General features: G+C 38.5%; 2 protein-coding genes across 8 annotated transcripts in view; one reads left to right on the forward strand and one right to left on the reverse strand.

The window, feature by feature from the left end:
• The window catches only part of UTS2B (urotensin 2B), a 117,130-nt gene extending 104,989 nt beyond the window's left edge, over positions 1-12,141 (reverse strand). For 2 of the 6 annotated variants that reach the window (XM_063704464.1, XM_055382156.2), the window contains exons 1-3: positions 4,143-4,281; positions 3,794-3,962; positions 3,621-3,699 (exon numbers count right to left, since the gene is read on the reverse strand). The gene's annotated coding sequence lies outside the window, so the exon portion shown is untranslated. Of the gene's footprint in view, positions 1-3,620; positions 3,700-3,793; positions 3,963-4,142; positions 4,282-4,840; positions 5,116-5,393 lie in introns of those variants that run through there. The other 4 variants (XM_063704465.1, XM_063704463.1, XM_063704467.1 and 1 more) reach the window with 3 other exon arrangements.
• The window catches only part of CCDC50 (coiled-coil domain containing 50), a 71,408-nt gene continuing 53,134 nt past the window's right edge, over positions 4,188-22,461 (forward strand). The window contains exon 1 of one of the 2 annotated variants that reach the window (XM_019024314.4): positions 4,188-4,713. In XM_019024314.4, the coding sequence (XP_018879859.1) occupies positions 4,665-4,713 (49 nt within the window). In that variant the 5' untranslated portion in view covers positions 4,188-4,664. The remainder of the gene's footprint in view (positions 4,714-22,461) is intronic. The other variant, XM_019024312.4, reaches the window with a different exon arrangement.

Below are 22,461 nucleotides of genomic sequence, written 5' to 3' on the forward strand. Positions count from 1 at the left end.
ACTGCACTCCAGCCTCAGTGACACAGTGAGACTCCATCTCAGGAAAAAAAAATAATATTAATAAGGAAGTCAAGGAAAGAGAGATCAAGTTACCAGAAGGAATGACTCTGTATGTTTATGTATACACTGAAATCATCAAGTGTTCTGTGATGACAGAGAGTGAGAAAAAAAGGTCTCATCTGTAAGGAGTAAGAAGTTACCCAGAAGTGTACAGATAATTGCAATAAGGGTATGTAGTAGGTGACAGAATTTGAGGATATGAGCTTTAAAGAAGTTGAAAATATTTAAAAATAGGAAAGACATATGTTCTAAAAAAGGCAATAAGATAAAAACCATGGCACCTCCAGGTCCAATGACGTCTAGGGTATGTTAGAAGAAACAGCCTCTAATTTAGAGGGCTCTTGGAAGAGCAATGTCCCCAGGTGACCCCTGAGTTCCAGTAGGAAAAGAAGGGAAAGGGAATAGTTACAAAGGAGATATGGGGAATTTTGTGAGTAACTGATTGTGAATTCCATAGGGTGAGGGGACTTGAGCAACTGAGGAAAGTTGAGAGCATGAATAGGGTCGGGGAACTTACATATGTTATGAGAGTCCAGACAAAAATGCTTCAAGGCCTGGAGTAAAGAGGCCTAAACTGTATGGTTGGATTATTGTCCTAATAGTCTCTATTATGGGCTGAATTATCTGTCCCTAAGATTCACATGTTGAAGCCCTAGCCTCCAGTAATTCAGAGGGACTGCACTGCAGACAGGGTCTTTAAGGAAGACATTTGGGTTAGCCCTAATCCAATCTGCAAACTAAAAAGAGGGATTTCAGAAGAAACCAAATGTTCTGACACCTTGCTCTTGGACTTCTAGCCTCCAGAACTGTGAAAAACATATATAATAATTTCTGTTATTTAAGCCATTCAGTCTGTGGTATTTTGTTATGGCAACCTTAGAATATTAATACAGTCTTCTTGGTGAAAGTGAATAACAGTTCTAATTGCATCCTCATTTTTGGAACTGTTCTCTTAGGTATATTATGCTGATGAGCTAGGAAGCACTGGGGGCCAAGGAGACAGATAATTCTTTCCAGAAGTATAGTTCTGTGGGTCCCCTTTCCTGTTTTGCCAAGGTCCAGTGTAATTTATTCATTTGCCTATATTGTTTTTTTAACTTACTTTTAATTTGTGATTCTTACTGATAATAAAATTGGATAACTATATTTATTTATTTATGCAACAAATATTTATTGAGTGCCTATTATGTGCCAAGCACTATTCTAGATATGCAGATATTAGGGAATCAAACAGATAAACCCCTGCCCTCACAGAGCTTACCTTCTAGTAAGGTAAGCTCTAACTGGGGGTTGCCTTTGTGGAATTTGGTAGTTTTCAAACTGGAGTTTTCATTTCTTATGACCAAAGTCTCCCTACTCCAATACAAGCATTTTATTGTTACCAAATTCACTTTATAAAAGTAGAAAATGTATCATGTAATATCCAACTAGAAAAAAAATCAATTGATGCCTCCATATTGCCTTATAAATAAAATCCTTATTTCTCTCTATGGCATTCAAGTTGTGATTTGATGCTGAATTACTTGTTTGGCATCTGCCCCAAATTAGAGATCTGTATCCATCCTGCAAAGCCTTATGCTTTCTCTTTTATTGCAAAATGGACATTTCAGGACACCAAAAGATGTAAACTTGTTACAGAAATTCACCATATGTTCATTCCCTATAAATACTCAAAAGATACTAGCTCTTCCCCGTGTTACTGTCAGTCCTTTGCTAGAAGTTGCCTACTCTGTAATGCTGAGCTCTAATTGTTTGCTCAGCTTGGGGACCTATACAGAACAGGTGTGGAGTAGGAGAAGGAAAGCCCAACTATGGGGTGGATTTCCAGGTCATCTGCTCTAGTACCTGAAAAGGGCTCCTGGTTTTCATTACTTTTTCTGCTGAAAGCAGCCAATTCTCTAAACAATAGTTGTGGCTATTATATATGTTTCCATTTTTTCTCTAGGCCAGAAATGTGGATATTTTTATGCATATCTTACTGTAAGCGCATCATATTTTAAGCATATCTTACTTTTGGCATATCTTACTGTAACAGTCACAGTCTAGGTAGGAAACAGGAGGTGCACTGTAAGTGATTTTACTGAAAAGAATGTAATGAAGAGACAATTTCAGAGGTATTAACTGGGTTAAGAGAACTATGGGAGGCCGGGCGTGGTGGCTCATGCCTGTAATCCCAGCACTTTGGGAGGCTGAGGTGGGTGGATCACTTGAGGCCAGGAGTTCCAGACCAGCCTGGCCAACATGCCAAAACCCTGCCTCTACTAAAAATACAAAAAATTAGCCAGGCGTTATGGTGCACACCCGTAATTCCAGCTACTTGGGAGGCTGAGGCACGAGAATCACTGGAACCTGGGAGGCAGAAGTTGCAGTGAGCCAAAAGGAACTAGGGGAAGCCATTACACTCTAGGCCTGAAGGGACACCGGAAACAAATTGTTTTATTAGAGACCCATGAGAGCTGAGGCCATGGAAAAGAGGCCTCTAGACAGGCCCTGTAGTCATAGAGGGACAGGACTGTGGCCAAAATTTTGGGTTAAAGGAAAGAAGAATACTCTGATATTTCTCTCCTCCCTTCTTTTGATTTTCTGCCAGTGCTTCCCATTGGTCAATCACAACAGGAAGCCACAGGTCAAAGGGGCCTAGTGATTTATCTGTAGGCATCCAAGGGCACGGCTTGGTAGAGAAGTAGAAACAATAGATTTGGGGAGGGAAACAGAAAATACTGCTATTATAAATATTCTCTAGACCACAGGAAGTTAAAAAAAATTACTAGATTACAGGACAATTAAAAAATGCCCATAAATCTACCTTTCTAATACCACTTCCTTCTTATTCCCACATTTAACTTGCTGAGTGTTATCTCTGCCTAGCACTGGGGTGGGTAAACTTTTCCTGTAAAGCATATTTTAGACTTTGAGGCTTAAGAGGCAAGGTCGAAAATATTATGTCCTATTTATGTAGTGATTTAAAATGTAATTATTTGAACATATAAAAAACAGTCATTCAAATTCAGTGGGGTAGATTTGGACTGTGGGCTATACTTTGCTACCCTCTGGCCTTGAAAGTCTTCTAAATTTTTGCTAGCCTAAAATCCACCTACTTTTCAATGTCAAGTTCAAATAAAACCTCCCCTACGTGGCCTCTCATACTGGGACTCTGAGCTGTGAGTGACAGAAAATCAACTATTACTAGCTTAAGCAAAACTGAAGATAAGTTCAGAGTTTGCGGGTTGTAGATCCCAGAATCCAGGAGTTGCTGAAATGCCAGCTGCTCTGGGGATATCCTGCTTTGCTACTGTGGTAACATCAGAACATGCCCTCTTCATCTCCCTTTCTCTTCTCTTTGCTTCTGTCTTCAGTTTGGCCTCATCATCTCCTAGAGGCAGATCTTTTCCACAAGAAACAGAATATGTAACTCTTTATGTACCCAGGAAAGTATTCTGTTTGACCTGTCTTGGTCACCCAGCCACCCTTCGATGAACCCATGTCGGTGGAGGAAGGGGGAAGAGTGATGGGGTAGTCTCGAGGTTCAGACATAGCACACGTTTGGGAGAGAAGCTCACCTCTGAGGAGTGGGGAAAGAGGCAATTTCCCAAAAGGAGGATGCATTCTGTTGCCAGGAGATGAAACAGGAGAGGTTGTCTATTTTAGAGAGATAGAAATGTCACAATTACAATCCAATGTGTGCAGCGCTATAACAGAGATAAGTCTGACGCCTCGTTATCACCCACAGTACCTAACATCACACTTGGTAGACACATTCATGCGATTTTGATGAATGAATGACTCAGTTCTCCCAGCTGATTGTGTACACACTCTACTCCAAACTGGCCCAGAATTTTATCAGCTGCTCTTCATTCTGTACGTTGTATTCGGGGTTTTTATGGCCATCTACCATCTCTCCTCTAATTCCGGGTGCAAAAAGAGTGTATGAGACAGAGGCAAGCATGCAGTAAACATCCTGTGTTAATCTCAATCCCAGAACCAGACCACAGAATGCTGACTACACCGCTCACGGGAACGATTATGTTTTAGGTGACCCGTGTGGCCTTTTTGTTGAGGCCTTTAGGATACAAAGCCCTCACCTAAAGACGCGACCCTCCCGTAGGAGGGGGGCAGGGCCCGGGGGCGGGAGCACAGCGGGGCCCCAGCCTCAGGCGGCGCGTCACTGAGCACAAAGGAGACAACAGTGAGGCGGCAGCGGGCGCTGATCTTCGCTCGCCAGCCACTCGCAATTGCGGTTACAGACCTGCAGCTCCCCCTCCCCCAGCCGGCCCGCCCGGCTTTCTGTCTCCTCTCTCCCTCCGTACTGGACGGCCCCGGTCCATTTCCGGGCTCCGGATATTTGGTATCGATTGGGGCCGGGGACGCGGAGCAGGTGGCCGTGGCGGGGCAGCTGGGCCGCCAGCCTGGTGCGTCGGGGACCGTCTCCCGCTGCTTTGGTCACCAGCCCCTGCCCGCCCGACCCGCTCCGTTCTCCGGCCTGCGAGCCCTGCCGGCCGGACTTTGCGCCGCGTCCGGCGCTGCTGCTGCGCTCGGGGCCCCGCTCGGCGCCGGCGGTGACCGGGAAGCCCGCGTTAAAGGGGCAACCGGGACCCTGGCCCGGTATGGCTGAAGTCAGCATCGACCAGTCCAAGCTGCCTGGAGTCAAGGAAGGTAAGGGCCCCGGAGGGAGGGCGCGCGGGACCCTCCCCTCTCCCAGCCCGAGGTTCTCTCAGGTCAGGGGCGTTGCCATTTCGGCTCCCGCGGCCCTCGCCCGGTGCCCGCCCTGCGTTGGCCTTGCCTGGACGTGAAAGGAATTGAATTCAGGTTCTCGTGTGGGACGTTGGGCAAGTCTCCGACGTTCCAAGCCTGTTTTTTCTCAAGGGGGTGGTGGTGGGGGTGGGGGCTAGCAGCACCCCCAGCGAGTGGCTGTGCCCGTGTTCTCGTGCATCGCAAAGCCTCAGTGAACGCTGAGAGCCGGGTAAATCTGACTTACTACGCTTCTAAAAAATCGAGGCCCAGCCTGGCTGGCTTGAAGGCTGGGAAGTGGAGAGGGGTTGACATTCAGTTCCGTGTGGAGCCTTTGTTTTGAAACATGACTCTTTCCCTCCTTCTCTCCCTACTTTTCCTAGGCCGGCGTCTGGCTGGCTGACTGACTTTCCCACCTTCCTCAAGGTTTAAAAGTTTAGTCTTGGCTGTGTTCTGCGCGGGCGGGAAGCCACTATAAGCATTTTGTTACAAACAAAACAAAACACACACACACACACACAATAGTGAGCGAGGGGAACAGGGCACTGATGGCCTTGTCATTGCTTTTTGGACCAATGTCCAGGAAAGTAGAGATTAGTACTGACCTGGCTTTAGCTGACAGCAAGTAGCCTTTTGACTTCCCTTCTCTGTTTTTCCACTAGCTGCCTCAGGACCTAGCGTTTTTTACTGAGATCTTAGGTGCTGGATCGCCTTATGCCTTGAGTTATCTTTCTTTATTCTTTGGTCCTAGGAAGCATAGACGTTCCAGAGTGCTGATGCAGACCCCTAAGTTCCAAGGGCTTGCAAAATCGGCTTTTGTTGTGAATGTCATTTGTTTCGACTGAATACTGTAGCCTGAGGTGTCTTGGAGATGTGGGATTGAAAATAGTTTTTGCTTTCTTGGAACCGCTTGTTTTATTGCCGACTTAATTTGACTCAGTTGGTCTTGGGTGTGCTCAGGCCAGCCCAAAAATCTCAGGAAAATTAGGGACTGCTTGATTGCTTTCTCAGAGTTTCAAGCACTAGGAGACTAGTGACTAGTGGTCACTGATTTTATGTAGAATTTCTGATGGGCCTAGTTCTGTCTTACTGTTCCGGAAGGGTGTTAAAGCTTAGGCGTGAGATTTTAGCGTTAATACTTTTCTACCTTTCTGTCCCTGGTATGGCTTTGATGAAGACTTAGGGCTTTCACCTGTAGAAAACAGTTTTCACTCTGCTCTCAAGACTAAGGAGGCTGAGTGATAGGAAAGGCGGATCAATACTTTTGAGAGTTCTTATCTTAGAGATTGTCTGGTTATCCTTTACTTTTGGATATGAGGGTTTTTTGTGTGCGTATGTGTTGGGTTTGTCTCTAGAGAAAGAGTGATCCTTGTGCAGTGTGTAGTGCATGGTGAGTAGAATGAGAATTGGAGTTCAAACAAAACCTGGTATGTATAGTATTAATCATATGGTGCTATGATTTTATCCAATCCCCTATTCATGTGAGTGACCTGGAAAAAACATAAAACTCTTCATATACATTTATATTACCCTTAGGTCTTCTGATTTCCTACCAAGACATGAATGATGTATTCTAACGTATTATTTCTCAAGGAGTTCCACAAACACCTTCCATATAGAAACGCAGGATTTTTCCATTTCCACACTCTAGAGGCTAATACATTTAAATTAGCTTTCATTTTGCGTAATACTGTGTTTGGCAATCTCTTTTATGTAATTTGGTAAATTGGTAAGAAAATTCAGTGTGGCTCTTTCATTAAGTTAGAATTAAATATTAATTTTGAAAGTGGTCAGGAATTGATGAGATCACTGTCTTTGTAAACATCTGACTTTTCTAGTTCCAAGATCATCAAAGGAAATGATGTATTATACTAGGAATGTCCTACTAATGGTGGTGAAGTTTTTGATCTGAGAAGTATTCAAGTCTAATAAAGTGTATCCTTCCCTAATATAACTCTTAATTATGGCCCAGTTACTCCCTAACAGTGTCTTTATCCTAATTAAAGAGAATGAAGCTTGTGCCCCTGATAGGGTAAAACATGCGCAAACATTGAGACTGTGGTAATACTGAAACGCCAACTTTATTTGAGAAGGGTTAGTAGTAGTAATTAGTTTAATATTCTGATGCAGATTTTTGAACCCCATTCAAAAAAATCCCTGTATCCGTCTCCTCTACTTTTTAATTTAAACTTTTGATAGATATATATGCAGTTACAATTTATATTCAATTTGGTATCATGGGGTAGATTCCAATAGAGATTAAGACGAATAGTGCAGTGAGTGTGTGCCCGTTTCCATTGCTGTTTAGGAGGGGTTGGGGCACCCTGTGACCTTTTGTCGTGAACATTTCAATAGAGGTCGTGGGTAGCAGCTGACATTAGGGTAAGGGGATATTTAAAAATCTTCTTTCCTAGGTTGAAATCTAATGCTTGCTTACTTAGTTTTTAAGGAAGTCAAAAATATTCATCATTTGGACAGACCTTTTGAAAAAACACACACACATACACCTATGGTAGTATTTATACCTTGGTAAATCTCTTAAACTGGGAGACAAAGGGAAATGATTGAGTTCATATGTAGGTGAAAAGAATCAAGTCAACTAAGTGTCAACACATCATTTTTTCTGGTTAAAAGTGTGTTTGGAACATCTGTATACTTTTTGTGATGGAAAACACTGTTGCCAATATTCAGGAATAATACTCTATTTCTTCTGAAACATTTGAGGTTCTAGATTTGAAATAATTTCCAGCCATTTTAAACTTCAGTAGGTCTATAACTGAAATGCAAAATGCAATTTGCGAATGTTAGGGAAAGGAACAGGCATGTTTCAACAATATTCTGAAAGTTTCTTAGAGTTCAGAGCTGAAAACATATTTTTCTAAAAAACACTTTTAATCAGTTGACAAACTTACATTTTTCAGGGGGTCAGTTTTAGCTTCTTCACTGAATTTTTCTTTTCTGAACCAGCAGTCAAGACTCCCTACTTCCTTTTGCTCTCCAAGTTCCTGTATTGGTAAATGAATTGTCCACTTGCTGTAATTTTGCCATTTAGCCCTCTCTAACCAAGATGTTGATCGAGGCCTTTCTAGACATTTTGGCGTTTCATCAACTTCTTTGCAATTTCTTAAGCATTAGAGCTTTACCACTTTTAGCCGTGCAGTGCATGCTTTCAACCTCTCCTATTTTCTCCAAGTGTTAATCTTTATTTTTCTTTCCTTACAGCAGTTCTCTCAATCTCATTTTTATGTTCAATTCTTACATTCTTTAGGTGGAAAGTTCCACTGTCTCAAAGTTGGTGAATTCTGTGTGTGTTGATGTGCATGTGTGTGCTTAACATCTGAAATCAGTTTACCTAGGAGTGACTTACTTCTTGAAGTACAGGTAGCTAGCTATTCTGGGAGCAAATCCTTTTTCTTTAGTGAAAGATACAATTTAATACATTTTTAGAAATGTCTGTAAAAGGAAACATACCTAGAAAGCACTGATTTATTTTAGGTTCAGGGCACTCCAGTGGCATAATGTGTTAAATTAAGTTAATGGCGTACATCCAGACCTTCAAGGGGGAAAGATACAAAATTATGTCTGGTACAATCAGTGAACCCAGTAGTCTAAGAAATTTAGAGCTTCTCACATGCACACTAGGCATCTAAACAGATGGCAGTGTCCATGAGATGTACATATATCTGGCTACACGGCAAACCCACTTTCCCTGTTTTTCAAAATTCCATAACAGTTTTTGTTTTGGTTGTTGGTTTTTAATGAGACCCTGGCTGGATCTCTTGGAGCTAGGAGGTTTATGTCTTAGTTATCTTGCTTTACCCTCATTTGGATGAATGTCTTTTATGCAATCAGCAACTATTCAGTAAATATTTGCATGTGTGAATAAATGTATGAGTATGAATGAATACATTATTATTCTCTGTTGGTTTAGGAATCTTGTCTCTGGCATAATTATTTTGTATTCTTTTTCAGAGTATAAGCTTTTAAAAGGCAGAGATAATACCTTTTAAACCGTGTGTATCACTTATTTATACCAGCATTAAATTTATAAAAACTTCGAATTTTTTTCTAATTCTTTATAGGTATGTCTTGTAAATAGAATTCATTCAACATAGATATGTATTACATAGAAAAATTAAAGAAAGTAATTTGTTGCTTTCTTTTCTGACTTTGGAGATAATCATTAAGAATAGAATTTTAGTAAAATTTTCTAAATGCTATTTTGTGTTTTTGATTTTTACTTGAGTAATAATAGGTTTAATTTTTTGTTCTAAGTACAAAGCAATATCACTCAGTTTGGGAGCAGGAAGGAATCTTAGATAATTTGCATATCTGCTGTGTGCCGCATGTTGTGTTGAGGGTATTTCCACAATAAAAAAAAATTTTCCGTGGTACATGAACATGATCTTTGCTGTGGTATAGAATGCATGGAGTTGTTGAAAGAACTGTCTGAATTTATATGTGCACCAAAAATGGCTTTCACAAAAGGGAAGAAAATAGTATATTGCCATATGTAGACTTGCATTACTTTTTTGAATGAAGAAGGGAATTTTCAAATGGATGTAACTGTTAATTTGTAAAATATATATATTTTTAAACTAACAGGTACTTAACGGACGACTCACACGTGGGAAACCATAGTTAATTGGTACTTTAAAAAGAGATTTCAGAGTAGAAAGCACTAAAAACCACTGTTCTAGGCCAACTTCCTTATTTTCCAGATGAAAATCCCAGGGTTAGGGAGGGCAAAGTGAGTTGTATTAAACCACTGAGGCTAAGTAGCTAGGAATTGGCACATTGGGGCCTAGAATTAGAAGAGTTTAGAACTGTGAGTAGTTGCTTACACAGCTTATTCTTCCCTCCATTTCTTTTTACCTACCTTCTCTTTTCCTTTTCCTCCTTCCCTCTCTTCCTCTTTTTTCTTTTAAATTGTTCTGTAGATGCATAAGATTCATTTCTGATGTGTTTCATTTATGTGATATGCCATATGTTTAAGACAGTAGAATGAAAATAATAAGGCTTTTTCTGAGGATAGTTATTTTAAGGATAATGTATCATATGGATGCTGAGTTAACGTAAAATTTTTTACAACTTTTGTTTTTGATTCAGCAAATGAATTACTGAGTGAACTATAGGAAGTCACACTCTTGCCTCACTGTTTTTTCTACCTGAAAAGTCTTGCAAAAATGCATGTCTTCTCTGGTATATTCATTCTAAAGAGGCTAATATTTAAAGGTAGAAACTCTAAAATTAAACGTATTGGAGAAATAAAGTCATAGGCCATGGTCTTTCCTCAGCCCTTGTTAGGGACTTAACAGTTTTTGTTGAGATAAATGAATTTTTCCTCAGTGACAAAAAACACGTGATTTTCATTCATAAAGAAAACAGTTATGGAGACCACTAAACTTAAGTAAATGCTGCTTGAAATCCCAGTTCTCCAAGGTACAGAAGCATATTTAGAAGTGAATTGCTTTGATCCATAGAGGAGAAAACAAACATTAAAACAACTATATTTGCTGTTTCAGAGGTAGCCACTGGAAGTGCCATTGGATTAATGTTTTTAACTGGTGACTCGTTTAAAGGTGTCCGGTGCTTCAAAAATGTAAAATTAGAATAACCTAGATCTTAGATAAGACCTACAAAGGATAATTAGTTTTTATATTTAGGAGGACTTTGGGGATTACTTAGATGTTTGAATCTAGAATGTTCCAGGTGTTTGAATTTAAAAACCAGCGCAAGAGTTCTCAGATATTGCTTTTAAAAGGACTGTTAAGCAGAAAACAATCATTATTTCCTTCTGTCATCATTTCGTTAAAAAAACATACACACATACATTAAGTGTGTGTGCACAGGATAGTTTTTAGCCTACATTGAGAAAAAGGAAAAAAAATAAAGCAGTGAAGACTTTCTAATAAACCAGAACCAGTGTATTACTGGTCTTATTTATTTATCAGTGGTTCTTTCCTTTTTCTTTGTCGTTTTAGTCAAGTTCAGCGAATAATTTACATACAATAAAAATTCCTTCTTTTTTAGTGTGTAGTTCTGAGTTTTGATAAATGTGTAGTCTTGGAACCACCACAACAATCAAGATACAGAACAGTTCCTAACCCCCAAACTTCTCAACCCCTGTTTCATGCCCCCACCAGCCACTGATTTGTTTTCTGCCCTTGTAGTTTTGCCTTGTCAAAAATGTTACATAAATAAGATCATATAGTAAGTAGTTTTTTGAGTCTCCTCAAACGTACTGTTTATCCATTCACTAATTGAAGAACATATGAGTTTTCAGTTTTGGTGGGTGACAGTAAAGTCACTCTAAACATTTGTGTACAAGTTTTTTTTTTTTTTTAATGTATGTGTGTGTATTTGAACATAAGTTTTTGTTTCCCTCGAATGGACTTTCCGGGTTATACGGCGAGTGCATGTTAAAATTGTCAAACTGTTTTTCAAAATGGCTGTACCATTTTGTATTCCCACCAGCAATGTGTGTGAGCTCCAGTTGTTCTGCATCCTTGCTGGCATTTGATATTTTCAGGGCCCATTTAATTTTTTTAAATTTAGCCATTTGAGCAAGTGTGTCATGATATCTTATTGTGGATTTAATTTGTATTTCCCTAATGACTCATGATGTTGTGCCTTTTTTCTTGTGCTGATTTGCTATTCTTATATTGTTTGTTGAAGTGTTTGCTTTAAATTTTAGCTCATTTTAAAAGCGACTATTTTCTTATTGAATTTGGGGGTTCTTTACATATTCTGGATACAGTTCTGACTAGATACACAGTTTGCCCATGTCCATGCTTTTAAAAATCTTAGTTCAATATCAGAATGGTATGGGGATCTAAACACCTTCCTGGCCCTACTTGATATTAGCTACATCTCTTAGAGATGGTTTCAGGAATCTGTAGTTTTTATATACAGATTATGTACTCAGACTTATGCAATTACATTTGGAAAATACAGAATGAGTATACTGTGGCCACCCCAATACAGGGATCTTCTCCTAATTTCTTAAGTTTTTGCAGTGACAGCTCATTTATCTGATAAAGAATGAGCAGTAATCCTCTCTAATAATTGAAATTTGTTGCAGGGACCTGCAAACTACTGCCACTTGTTTAGTATAGCAAGGTAGCTCAGGATGGCTTTTACATTTTTTAATGATTCAAAAAAATAATGTTTTGTGATGTGAAAATTATATGACATTCAAATTTCAGTGTCTGTAAGTAAAGTTTTATTGGAACATAGCCATACTTATTCATTTACATATTGTCTTTGCTTACATACTACAGAGGCAGAGATGAGTAGTTGTAGCAGAGACCACGTGATTGGCAAAGCTTAAGTTTTTTGCGGCCTGATACTAGACAGAAAAAAAAAAAGATTTGTTTTGGAGCCATTTTCAATGAAACTTTTAAAAAACTTTGTTATTTAACCTTTTTTGGACAGTTCAGTTATTGGTATAAACACTATTTATCGTAACTTTGCTTTAATATAATGATGCCCTTGGGAATTATTGTTGATTGAACTCTTATGACAGCCTATTTAATTTTTGAAGTGACTTTAAAAAGTACAGACTTAAATCATTTTTCTTTCTCTCTCTTTTTTTTTTTTTTTTTTAAGATGGTGTCTAGCTCTGATGCCCAGGCTCGAGCGATTCTCCTGCCTCAGCCTCCCGAGTAGCTGGGATTACAGTTGCCCGCCACTATGCCCAGCTAATTTTTGTATTTTTAGTAGAGACAGGGTTTCACTGTGTTGGCCAGGCTGGTCTCAAACTCCTGACCTCGTGATCCACCCATCTCGGCCTCCCAAAGTGCTGGGATTACAAGCATTAGCCACTGCACCCAGCCTCTTTTTTTAAGAAGAAAAAAAATTACACTCCGGTAAATTTCTGGGGACTTTCAAAATCAAATGTAGGTAGAAATCTTATGTAAAGTAAGAGTATGCCGTATGCCAGCTCTGAGTAAGGGTCTGTGGGGCTTTCAGAAGTTCATGAGTATCCAACAGATTTAACCACCTTAAAATGTTTGCTTATGTTTTTTTTTTTTAGCTTATATTATTGGCCCTGCTTAAAACTTATTACAGCTATTTGTGTGAATGAAGTATCATTTCATCTTTTTAGAAACTTGTATCAGAGGTACCTAGGCTAATTTATCACCAAAGTTTTCATCTTGCCTGATGAGCGTTTCCAGTCCTGATACAGCTCCTCAGTGACCAAATACCAGGGGAGTCTCCCTTGGACTTTTTTGGCTTTTGTTTTTCCAATGAGTCATAAAGGCTTAGTCATTTTCCATTAACTTTAGGAGTTTTAACTGCATATAGTAAAACTATGAATGACTTATAAGGATATCTTTCCCTCTTCACTGCTTCCCCATCAGCAACAAATTCTGTTTTGTTTATTGACTATGGAGGAGTCCATGATTGACTTTAAGTATTATATTCACTAATTTTTGAGTAGCATCTTCCCACCAAATACTTTGAAAATATTAGGTTTTTCTTTTATATTATGAAGGTCTGTGTAAATATCGAGTACAAGAGTTGACAAATACTGTGAAAGACTCTTTTTGTCTAGATGGGAGTCCTGACGTAGAAGAAAGAGAAAGATAGGGGCTCACTTAATGGTCCACGTTCTTCCCATCTGTACATCTTGAGTTTGCCTTAATATCTGGGCCAGTAGCTCTTTTGGAAAGGGCTATTCACTCTCAATGTCTGCATTTATAGATCACTTTCTGGCTTTTCCTAGAAAATATTTTCAATTCTGTCAGTGATTGCTGGATTCCAAGTTAACATGTTTGCTTCTGTTGTTTTCCCAGCGTTCTCTGGTCAGACCTCATTATTTCAAATTGCTCTTTGGTGGATCCACAAATCATTCCTTCTTTTTATAGTTTCCCCATTGAAGCTCCATAGAGCTAATCTTTGAAAGATCATTTTACTTTTACTTTTTGTTGTATGAGTTGTTCCAGCTCTCAAATTTCTATAGGAAGTTGATTGGTGTTGTGATTGACAACACCTGAAGTCAGAGTGGTCTCCTTTGGAGGCAACAGTCTTACTTGTTTAAGGATTAATTTTAATTATATAAGATGCTGGTAATTTTTGTACATGTTCCAGTAAAGTGATATGGTCATTTTGTTGCTGTTACTAGAGTATTCAGTTAGTTTGTTAGATAGTATTGGGTTCCATCAGAATTTTTATGTGTTCTATTTTCTCTTTTAAATTTATTTTTAGATAAAGGGGGGAAGGCTCTTACACAGTTTAAACAAGTCAAACATAGCATGTATTTTTAAAATTCTTGATATAAGGGGAGACAGTTGTGAAGAATCTGAAAGTTTTGGGTTAGAAACAATGAATATACAGATTGCAAACTTGTCATGGTTTATATTGAAAAGAAGAGAGAGCATGAGCAAAAGAATGAGCTGAAGCCTTTTTGCTTTGGGGATGATATGTTCAATTTGTACTTATTTTAGAATGGTCTCTTTCAGGTTCATATGGTGTATTAGAAGTTAACACTGGTTAAAAATATGCAGTGCTACGAAAAACAAATGTATCCTTCAAGGGAGTTATGATATAAAATTTTCTAAACCATCTAAATAATTTTGACTCTATATAAAACAAGTGAGGCAAGTGATTCCTTTATAGCAGAAAAGGATTTGGACAGAATCTTGTCTTCCTGTTCCTAGATACAGGCTGCCCCTGATTTTCTTTCATTTCCTCTGCAGAGGGAATTACATGATAACCAAGCAAACTGTAGGCTGTACTGAAGCCAATTTCAGTAGCAATCATAGAGAAATCTAGGGCATTTAGAACGCGTTGCAGATGAACATAAAAGATTTGGTGATCTTCAAGAAGCCTTCCGAATATGGAAAGTGTTGACTTTCCCAGGCTGTACTCTGATCATCTGGCCCCAGGAAAACCTTTTAGTAAATGTTACAGTCCACATTTGTATTCACTGGACAGTTAGTGACTGATAACATGGTCTCCTTTTACTCTGATACTGAAGACTCTGTGAGAACTATTAGTTGAAACAGGAAAAGCTCACCTTTTTAAAAGGCACCAGGTTGAACAAAAGGTTAAAATGTACTTGTGGTGAAAGATACTATACAGTTGGATATAAGCAGATTGTTGTTATCTTGGATGCTAGAAATAGTGAAATCAACAGCAGCAATGAAGAAAGCAATATTTGGTGTGGGTGAAAGTTAGCATGGCAATTACCCTAGATGAATAGGCTTCAGTTATTACGTTTTTACATGATGTATAATACTTGTATCCAAGAGGCAAATGTCTATCACTTACACCAAATGAACTACATTTCATTCTACCTTATTTTTAAGTTGGATAGATTCTTAAGAGGTAATTTAATCTGTCTCCTCACAGGTCAGGACATGAGGCTCTGATTTGAAAGGTGACTTGTCAAAGTTCATTCACTTGACAAGCTGCTGACAGAGCCAAGACTAAAATTCTGACAGGTATCTGTAATTAAGAGGGCTCTTTATACTATAATTTGCTTGCGCCTTATATACTATCATAAAGTCCTTATATTTCTGTAAATTGGGCAGGTAAATCTATATTTATTACATTTCAGATGCTAAAGTGTCATGGAGATTTAGCAGAAAGCTTTTACTACAGCAACTCAAAATACAGAATTAGGAAACTACATTTAGTTTTAGCTATGCCAAAAAGTTTTAATCTGCATGTTAATATGTTGGTTAGATTTTGGCTGGCTACACTTCTACTCAACAGTTTTCCTTCATACCCTTCTTGATGGTGATAATTTGATGATTCTTCTGTCTCAGTAAACTATAATTACATAATTTTCACGTAGAATTCTACTTTACTTTCTAATCTTGGACATTCAGCTGAAAAAGTTTGGAGTGGCGGAGCTTATTAAACATTTTAGACATTCTGATTTCCCCTTAACTCAGGCCTACAATGTGTATAGGAAACATATTCTCCCTCAGGTGGACATACGAGGTTAGAAAGAGCTTTAGACGTGCAGTAAACTATTGATTATATTGTTATTCCTTGCCAGGAAACATTGCTTCAGATTCTATTTCTTTTTCTTCTAGAGACAGGGTTTCACTCTGTTGTCCAGGCTGGCGTGCAGTGGTGCAGTCATAGCTCACTGTGGCCTCAAGCTCCTGGGCTCAAGAGATCCTTCTGCCTCAGCCTCCTGAGTAGCTAGGACTACAGGCCCAGCTAATTAATTTTTTTTTTTTTTGGTAGAGTGAGGGTCTCACTATATTGCCCAGGCTGATCTTGAACTCCTGGCCTCAAGTGATCCTCCCAGCTTAGCCTGCACTGGATCGTTTCTGCAGATGCCTAAGAGCAAGTACTCACTGTAAATTGCAGCACAGATTCTGTACTAGACAAGTGACTAGATCTATGTTAATCAGTGACTTAGTGGGACCTCACTAGAAGCAATACCTAATAGAAAATAACTAATTATAAGAATTTATTAACTTTAATGAGGCCAATAATAGGCTCTATTTATTGAGCTGCTGCTTAGTGAGTAGCAGATGCTTTCTTTGGCCCTTCACATACCTTATCTAATTTAGTCCTCACAACATTTATCCTTATTTTACAGATGAGGAACCTGAGGTTCAAAGAAATTAAGTACTTGCCCAAGGTCTTTTAGCCTGGAAGTAAGCAATATTTGAGTCCTGATCTGTACTCAAGATACTCATAAATACTTCTTAAACACTTAAAAAAATTCAAAACAGATCCAGGTTGTTGCTCTGTATACTCTGTTTATTTGTGTATTATTGAAGTCTTAGCATCCTCCTCACTGGAGTCTCTCAGTGTGACTGGCAGCTTAAGTTTTGGCTTTTCTCTTCTCAGAGTGCTAGCTGTTTTCAGCCTTTGTTGGAAATAGAGAACTATGAAGAGTTCACGTGTAACTTAAGTACCAATAAGGTGAATATAAATTTCTTTCTGAAAAAAAAAATTACCCCACTCTTGTGAAACTGCATGGAGAGCCAAAGCGTTGACAGAATCACTTCTTAAAATCTGTGTGTAACTCCCTGTTACTTGTGTGGGAATTTTCTGGACGTACTTTGAAACACCGGCTGGCTTCCTCAAGTCTGCTGTGCGGTCACCTTATTCTGTATAGATTGTTTCTAGGGGAAGAAATATTATTTTTATGTAAGCTTACTTTTATTAAAATTAGGCAGATATAGCTCCTGATCTTCTGTGGAAGTATCCTCCTAGGTTGTATAAAACTGATTTGATTCTAGGAATGTACCCATGATCTCAAGGTATCTTTTAGACAAACACATTTTTAGTCAGTGAACATGACCAGTTACTGAGCATGTGGTGGCCTAACAGTGGAATTGCAGAAATTTCAAGATTTACACATTTGTTTTCTGTTCCTAACTTTTGATTTCCGTAATCCAAGATTTCCAGAAATGTGTGTAGAGTCCTGACAAATAGTTATCAGAATGGAATTGCCAGTATTGCAGTTTGCTTTGTGAGAGCAAGATTTTAAGAGATTATTTTACCATGCCTGTTTATCCCATGACTCTATCTAAAGTAAAGTTGTTGGGGAATTTTGAATATTGCTCTCAATCGTTTAAAGTTGAAATGAATTTACTAATCCTAATAGGAAGGAAAGTGCTAGCTAAAGTATCTAGTTGCAAAAGAGAATATGAAAGTGGAAATATCTGACTCAAAGGATAAATAGAACTTGCAGTAGCTGGTGCTTAAGGAGGCTCTTTTGTCATATGAAGCCAATAAACCAAAATGGTTTTTCTTCCCCTGGTGTAAACTTGTACTTAAGTTGGGCTGGAAGTGATCTTTGGGTTTTAATGGGCATGGCTGGGTTTATCCTACAGAGGTTTAAGGAGATGGGTGGCTTTTCTTTCTAGGCTAAGGCAAACAGAGTACTGGCTGCCAAACCATTTGAGGGCTTGTGTAAGTGCCAGGAAAAGTGCCATTCAAGTAGTGAAACAACAGAAGGTTGGAGTTTCTTTAGGGATACATGGAATAAAAATAAAATGAATTCTTACTATCTGGATATGCTTTGTGAAAAATTGTTTTGAAAAAATTGTCTACTACTGCTTATATAATGGTATTTACCCTTTTGAGGATGCCGTATGACTATCAGTGGCCTGTTTTTTTCATAGAATGTCTGACTACCTCCATGAGAATAATTGATAAGTACCTTTAAAATATCCTGCAGTGCTCAAGTACAGTTGACCCTTGAACAATATGGGTTTGAACTGTGTGGGTCCATTTATACACGGATTTTTTTTTCAATCAAGTGTAGATCAGAAATAACAGTGCTTGGCGGGATGCAAGGCCTGTATATACTGAGGGACTTTTCATATACCTGAGTTCTGCAGGGCCAACTGCAAGAAGTGAGTATGCACCTATTTTGGTATCTGTGGGGGTGCTGGAACCAATCCCCCTCATGTATACCCAGGGATGACTGTACTTATGATGGCTATTATTTCTCTCATATTACAGGGGCGTAAACATAAGTGATGTTAGTTTGTTTAAGATTATTTAGTTGGTGAGTGATGGAGCTAGGGTTGGAATCAAAGTAAGAGTTCTCTTGGTTACACCATGCTGCTTCCTTGTGCAATAAATATTCACTGAATATCTCAAAGAGCCAGTGTTCTGTGCAGTGTACTGCAGAAGCTACTGTGTAAGAGTTTCATCTTTCTCTAAGTATAATTTTAAGTTATCTCTTTATGTTTAATTACGAAATTTTATAAACCCGTTTAAAAAGTAAACTGAACAATTTAAAAACAGCAGAAGTGCTTCCTTTTTACTCATCTTTATGATTTTAAGAGTAATTAGTTGCTAAGTTCATATATTCCTGAATTGTTTAAAGTAAAGCAACCATGTAAAATGCAATTGTTTTTTAAAGAAGGTACGGGAGACAAGAAATCTAGGAGAATGTTTCTTCAGTTTTGAGTCATTTAACTTTCAGGGCCAGTTGAAATTCATAAATGTTCACATTTGTTAATCAGAATCCAGGGTACTTCAGTAAGTGCTTGGTAAAGTATTAGAGATTTGGTGGGTTTATTCAGTACCAGTTGTATTTCAAGAATTGAACTCCTCTAACTATGTTGAATACCTGGTTCACTTTACTTTCTAATCAGAAATTTGTTCACTTTGTGTCTGTGACTATATCTGCACAGTGGTTGCTAGATAAATGTAGGATAACTCTTAACCTTTCACCCTACAGAGGTTAGCAAAACTATCACATTAGGCCTGAGGAAGAAGCAGCATAGGAGAAATGTAAATATGCGAGCACTTTGAAGATAAATCAGTGGCTGACACAAGACCAGTAATATACTCAAGACCCTTGGATGTCTGAAATGGCAAAGCGAATTATGCAGTGTGTTTGCAAGCACACATGCTTGTGCCTGCATGCACATGCAGAAGGTTAAAATGGTTTTAAATGCTATGAGGTCTGTAATTCAGGTTCACTGAGTGGTCCAGTTGTCTGAATTAGTTCTGTCATACTGTCACGTTGTGATTATCGTCTAGAGCAGTCCTATGTAATAGAACAACTGTGATGATGCAAACGTTCTGTATTCTGTACTGTCCAGAATAGTAGCCACCAGCCCCATATGGCTATTTAGCACTAGGAATATGATTAGTGAAACTGAGGAGATCTGAATTTTTAAAATTAAATTTATATTATATGTAACAGTTACATATGATTGGCAGCTACCATATATAGTGTGAAACAATTATTTGTGACACTAAAGGATAGAACGATGTTGGATCGATAGAACATATTGATTTTGGTTCAGCTTAAGGATGTCATTTCCTTTTGTTTGTTTGTTTGTTTGTTTTGGAGACGGAGTCTCGCTCTGTCATGCAGGCTGGATTGCAGTAGCACGATCTCAGCTCACTGCAACCTCTGCCTCCCGGGTTCAGGCGATTCTCCTGCCTCAGCCTCCTGAGTAGCTGGGACTACAGGCGCATACCACCACACCTGGCTAATTTTTTGTATTTTTGTGGAGACGAGATTTCACTGTGTTGCCCAGGCTGGTCTCGAACTCGGGAGCTCAGGCATTCTGCCCACCTTGGCATCCCAAAGTGCTGGGATTACAGGCGTGAGCCACCATGCCCAGCCAGGATGCCAATTCTAATATATGTCCCATTGAGCGTTAGACTATGAGGAATGCACATCCTCAAATCCTCAAATCCTCAAATGCACATCCACATCTTCAAAACATAAAGTTTTGAAGAGAACCTTAGTGACTTCTTGACGGGAATAGAAAGACAGAGCCCAGGAATCAGTTTGATGGGCACTCAGAATAAATGATGTCCTGATTGAGCTCATTTTGAGGTTATGGGATGTTTCTTGAGAAGAAAGGAAGCTTAACTTGAGTGCTTTCTGTTAATACCTGCGTCAGCATCTTCTAAGAATAGACTAGGTCTAAGTCTTAACTTTTCTTGGGTAGCTTCCGTTTTGTTACTCTCACCAAAGAAAGGTTTTGGATTCAAAGCACCAATCCATACAGTTGTTGGCTTTAACACAGGAAGCTTATGAGGTTGTCCATGTTTGTGGGCATTTTAAAAATCATTTATGGTAGCTGAGTCAGATAAACCTTATATGGAAAGTTTTATCTGTGTTCGACAGTTTAACCAATATAAGTAAAGACTGCTCTGTTTCTACCTTGCTGCCTTTTCCCTGCTTTTTCACTCTTCCCCTCACTCCAGATCATTTGTCCTGTCAGATGGAAATTCTGACTCAGCCATTTTCTCTTTCCCAATAAGTTACCCACTTTACTCTGTGGTCGCTGATAATGATGTAGATGGTCTATGATATTCAAGTAGTACTTCTGATGTGAGGACTTATATCATCTCAGCATTTTCAAAACCCGCTTGCCTGCAATCTGGTGTATCTGCGGTTAGCCATAACATATCTACTTGCCAAACAAGTGGTTTAGGTTACCGGGGTTTTCATTTAACTTTGAATTTAGGGGATTAGAAAAAAAAATAACTCAGGAACATACTTTGATAAATTGCGTGAGAATGAAATGTTGGGATTCAATCAGTAGTTTTACTTTTCAGAATGATTCTTTGCAGTGTGTTTGTTGAAGTGTGCATGTGTTGTTGGCACACATTTAAAACTTATGCTTATTACCCTTCTTGTAAAACTGTTGATGATGCTATTATATAATTTAGTGCTCCCTATTTTAAGTTGCCACATGATAACTGAATTTACTTGTACAGTTGATACTAATAAAACATTTCTTTGCAGTAAAGAGCTGGTATAATTTCTCCATTCTGATAATGAAAACTGAACAACTTTTCATATTTCTCTTCTTACATTGGTGTTCAGGAAGATTGTCGACAAATTTGGGACCATATGTGGGCTTTACTTTTGTTAATTTTCAAAGGAGCATTATAAAATAAATCAATAAAATTGCTACTACAACTGATTTTCTTCCTTGTAAATATTTCTTGCTTCACTGTTTAGATGCTTATATTAGAATGAAAACATGTATCTCTCTTTATTATGAAATGTTTTGAAAAGGATTATCAGATTCTCCTTCATGGAAGATGAATTGAAAAATATAGAAGTCTTTAAAAAGGAAGATAAGCTACATTGTAATCTCATAGTATATTGTTAATGTTAGAATTTTGATGTTTATTCTTTCTGGTACCTTCTAAGTTTAAATAGAAAAGTCAAGTATTTCAACTATAGTCAGGGTATCCTATAGGGAGGCGTAAGATCAGCCCTAGACTCTGCCTGTAACATGGAGAGTACGTTTGGGACTTAACCTGTGCATTAACCCGTATGATATGCTACATGGATGGTTATCCATAGGGTGTATAAAAATAACAGACCTCAGAATGTCAGTTGTTTCTACAAAACACCTACATACACTCTGGAGAATGTGAGTGCTTTGAGGCTGGAACTAGGACCAGTGGATAATCACTATAGGTTGGCAGATTTTGTCCTTTTGAAGACAGTTTTACCTCTGGTTATCGGAAAAATGGGCTGTGTTTTAAAACAAAGGGAGTTTCCGGTGGCTGAAACATTTAAAAGGAGTCCAGATGATTGCTTGGACAAGATAAGGCTGAATTTGACAACTATTAAAACCCTTTCTGATAATGTATCTATAATTTTAATAAAGTGATAGATCAGCATCTTTTTATGAACAGTGACTGAAATTTAGAAGTATTTGAGGAAACTAGGAAGCCCAGTCTGCCATTTAGGACCATTATTATTGGAAATAGGATTACAGATTCTTGATACTCTTGACAGTTTGGTGCTCTAACCAATAAGGTGACTTTAGCAGGTCAGATATTTGTAAGAAGTTTGCAGAGGATCCTGAGTTATACTATTCTGGTGTTTGTAAAACTTTTTGTGAAAAAGGCAGCTTTCTATCTGTGATGTTTATTGCAGGATAATTAACCCCGAAAATGTCTTTCTGTTACTAGAATTTCTGAAGGTTTTTCTCCTTTCTTTTTCTTATTTTTTGGATATCAACCTTGAGTTGTGTTTTTCCATTCACCTTATACTTAATTTATTAACATTTTGTAATTCTTGGGATGATTTGGCAGTTTGCAACTACAGGGGAGTTCTAAGGACGTGGGGCAGTTTTCTCAAACCAGTAATTCAGGAGACTAGCTCCAGATTGTGCAAATTCCTGCTAGCACCTCAGCACATACTACTTTCTCTGCTTTAAATGCCACATAAATCCTAAGCACCCCATT

The sequence above is a fragment of the Gorilla gorilla genome, chromosome 2 (assembly GCF_029281585.2).
Source record: "Gorilla gorilla gorilla isolate KB3781 chromosome 2, NHGRI_mGorGor1-v2.1_pri, whole genome shotgun sequence".
Classification (NCBI taxonomy): domain Eukaryota; kingdom Metazoa; phylum Chordata; class Mammalia; order Primates; family Hominidae; genus Gorilla; species Gorilla gorilla.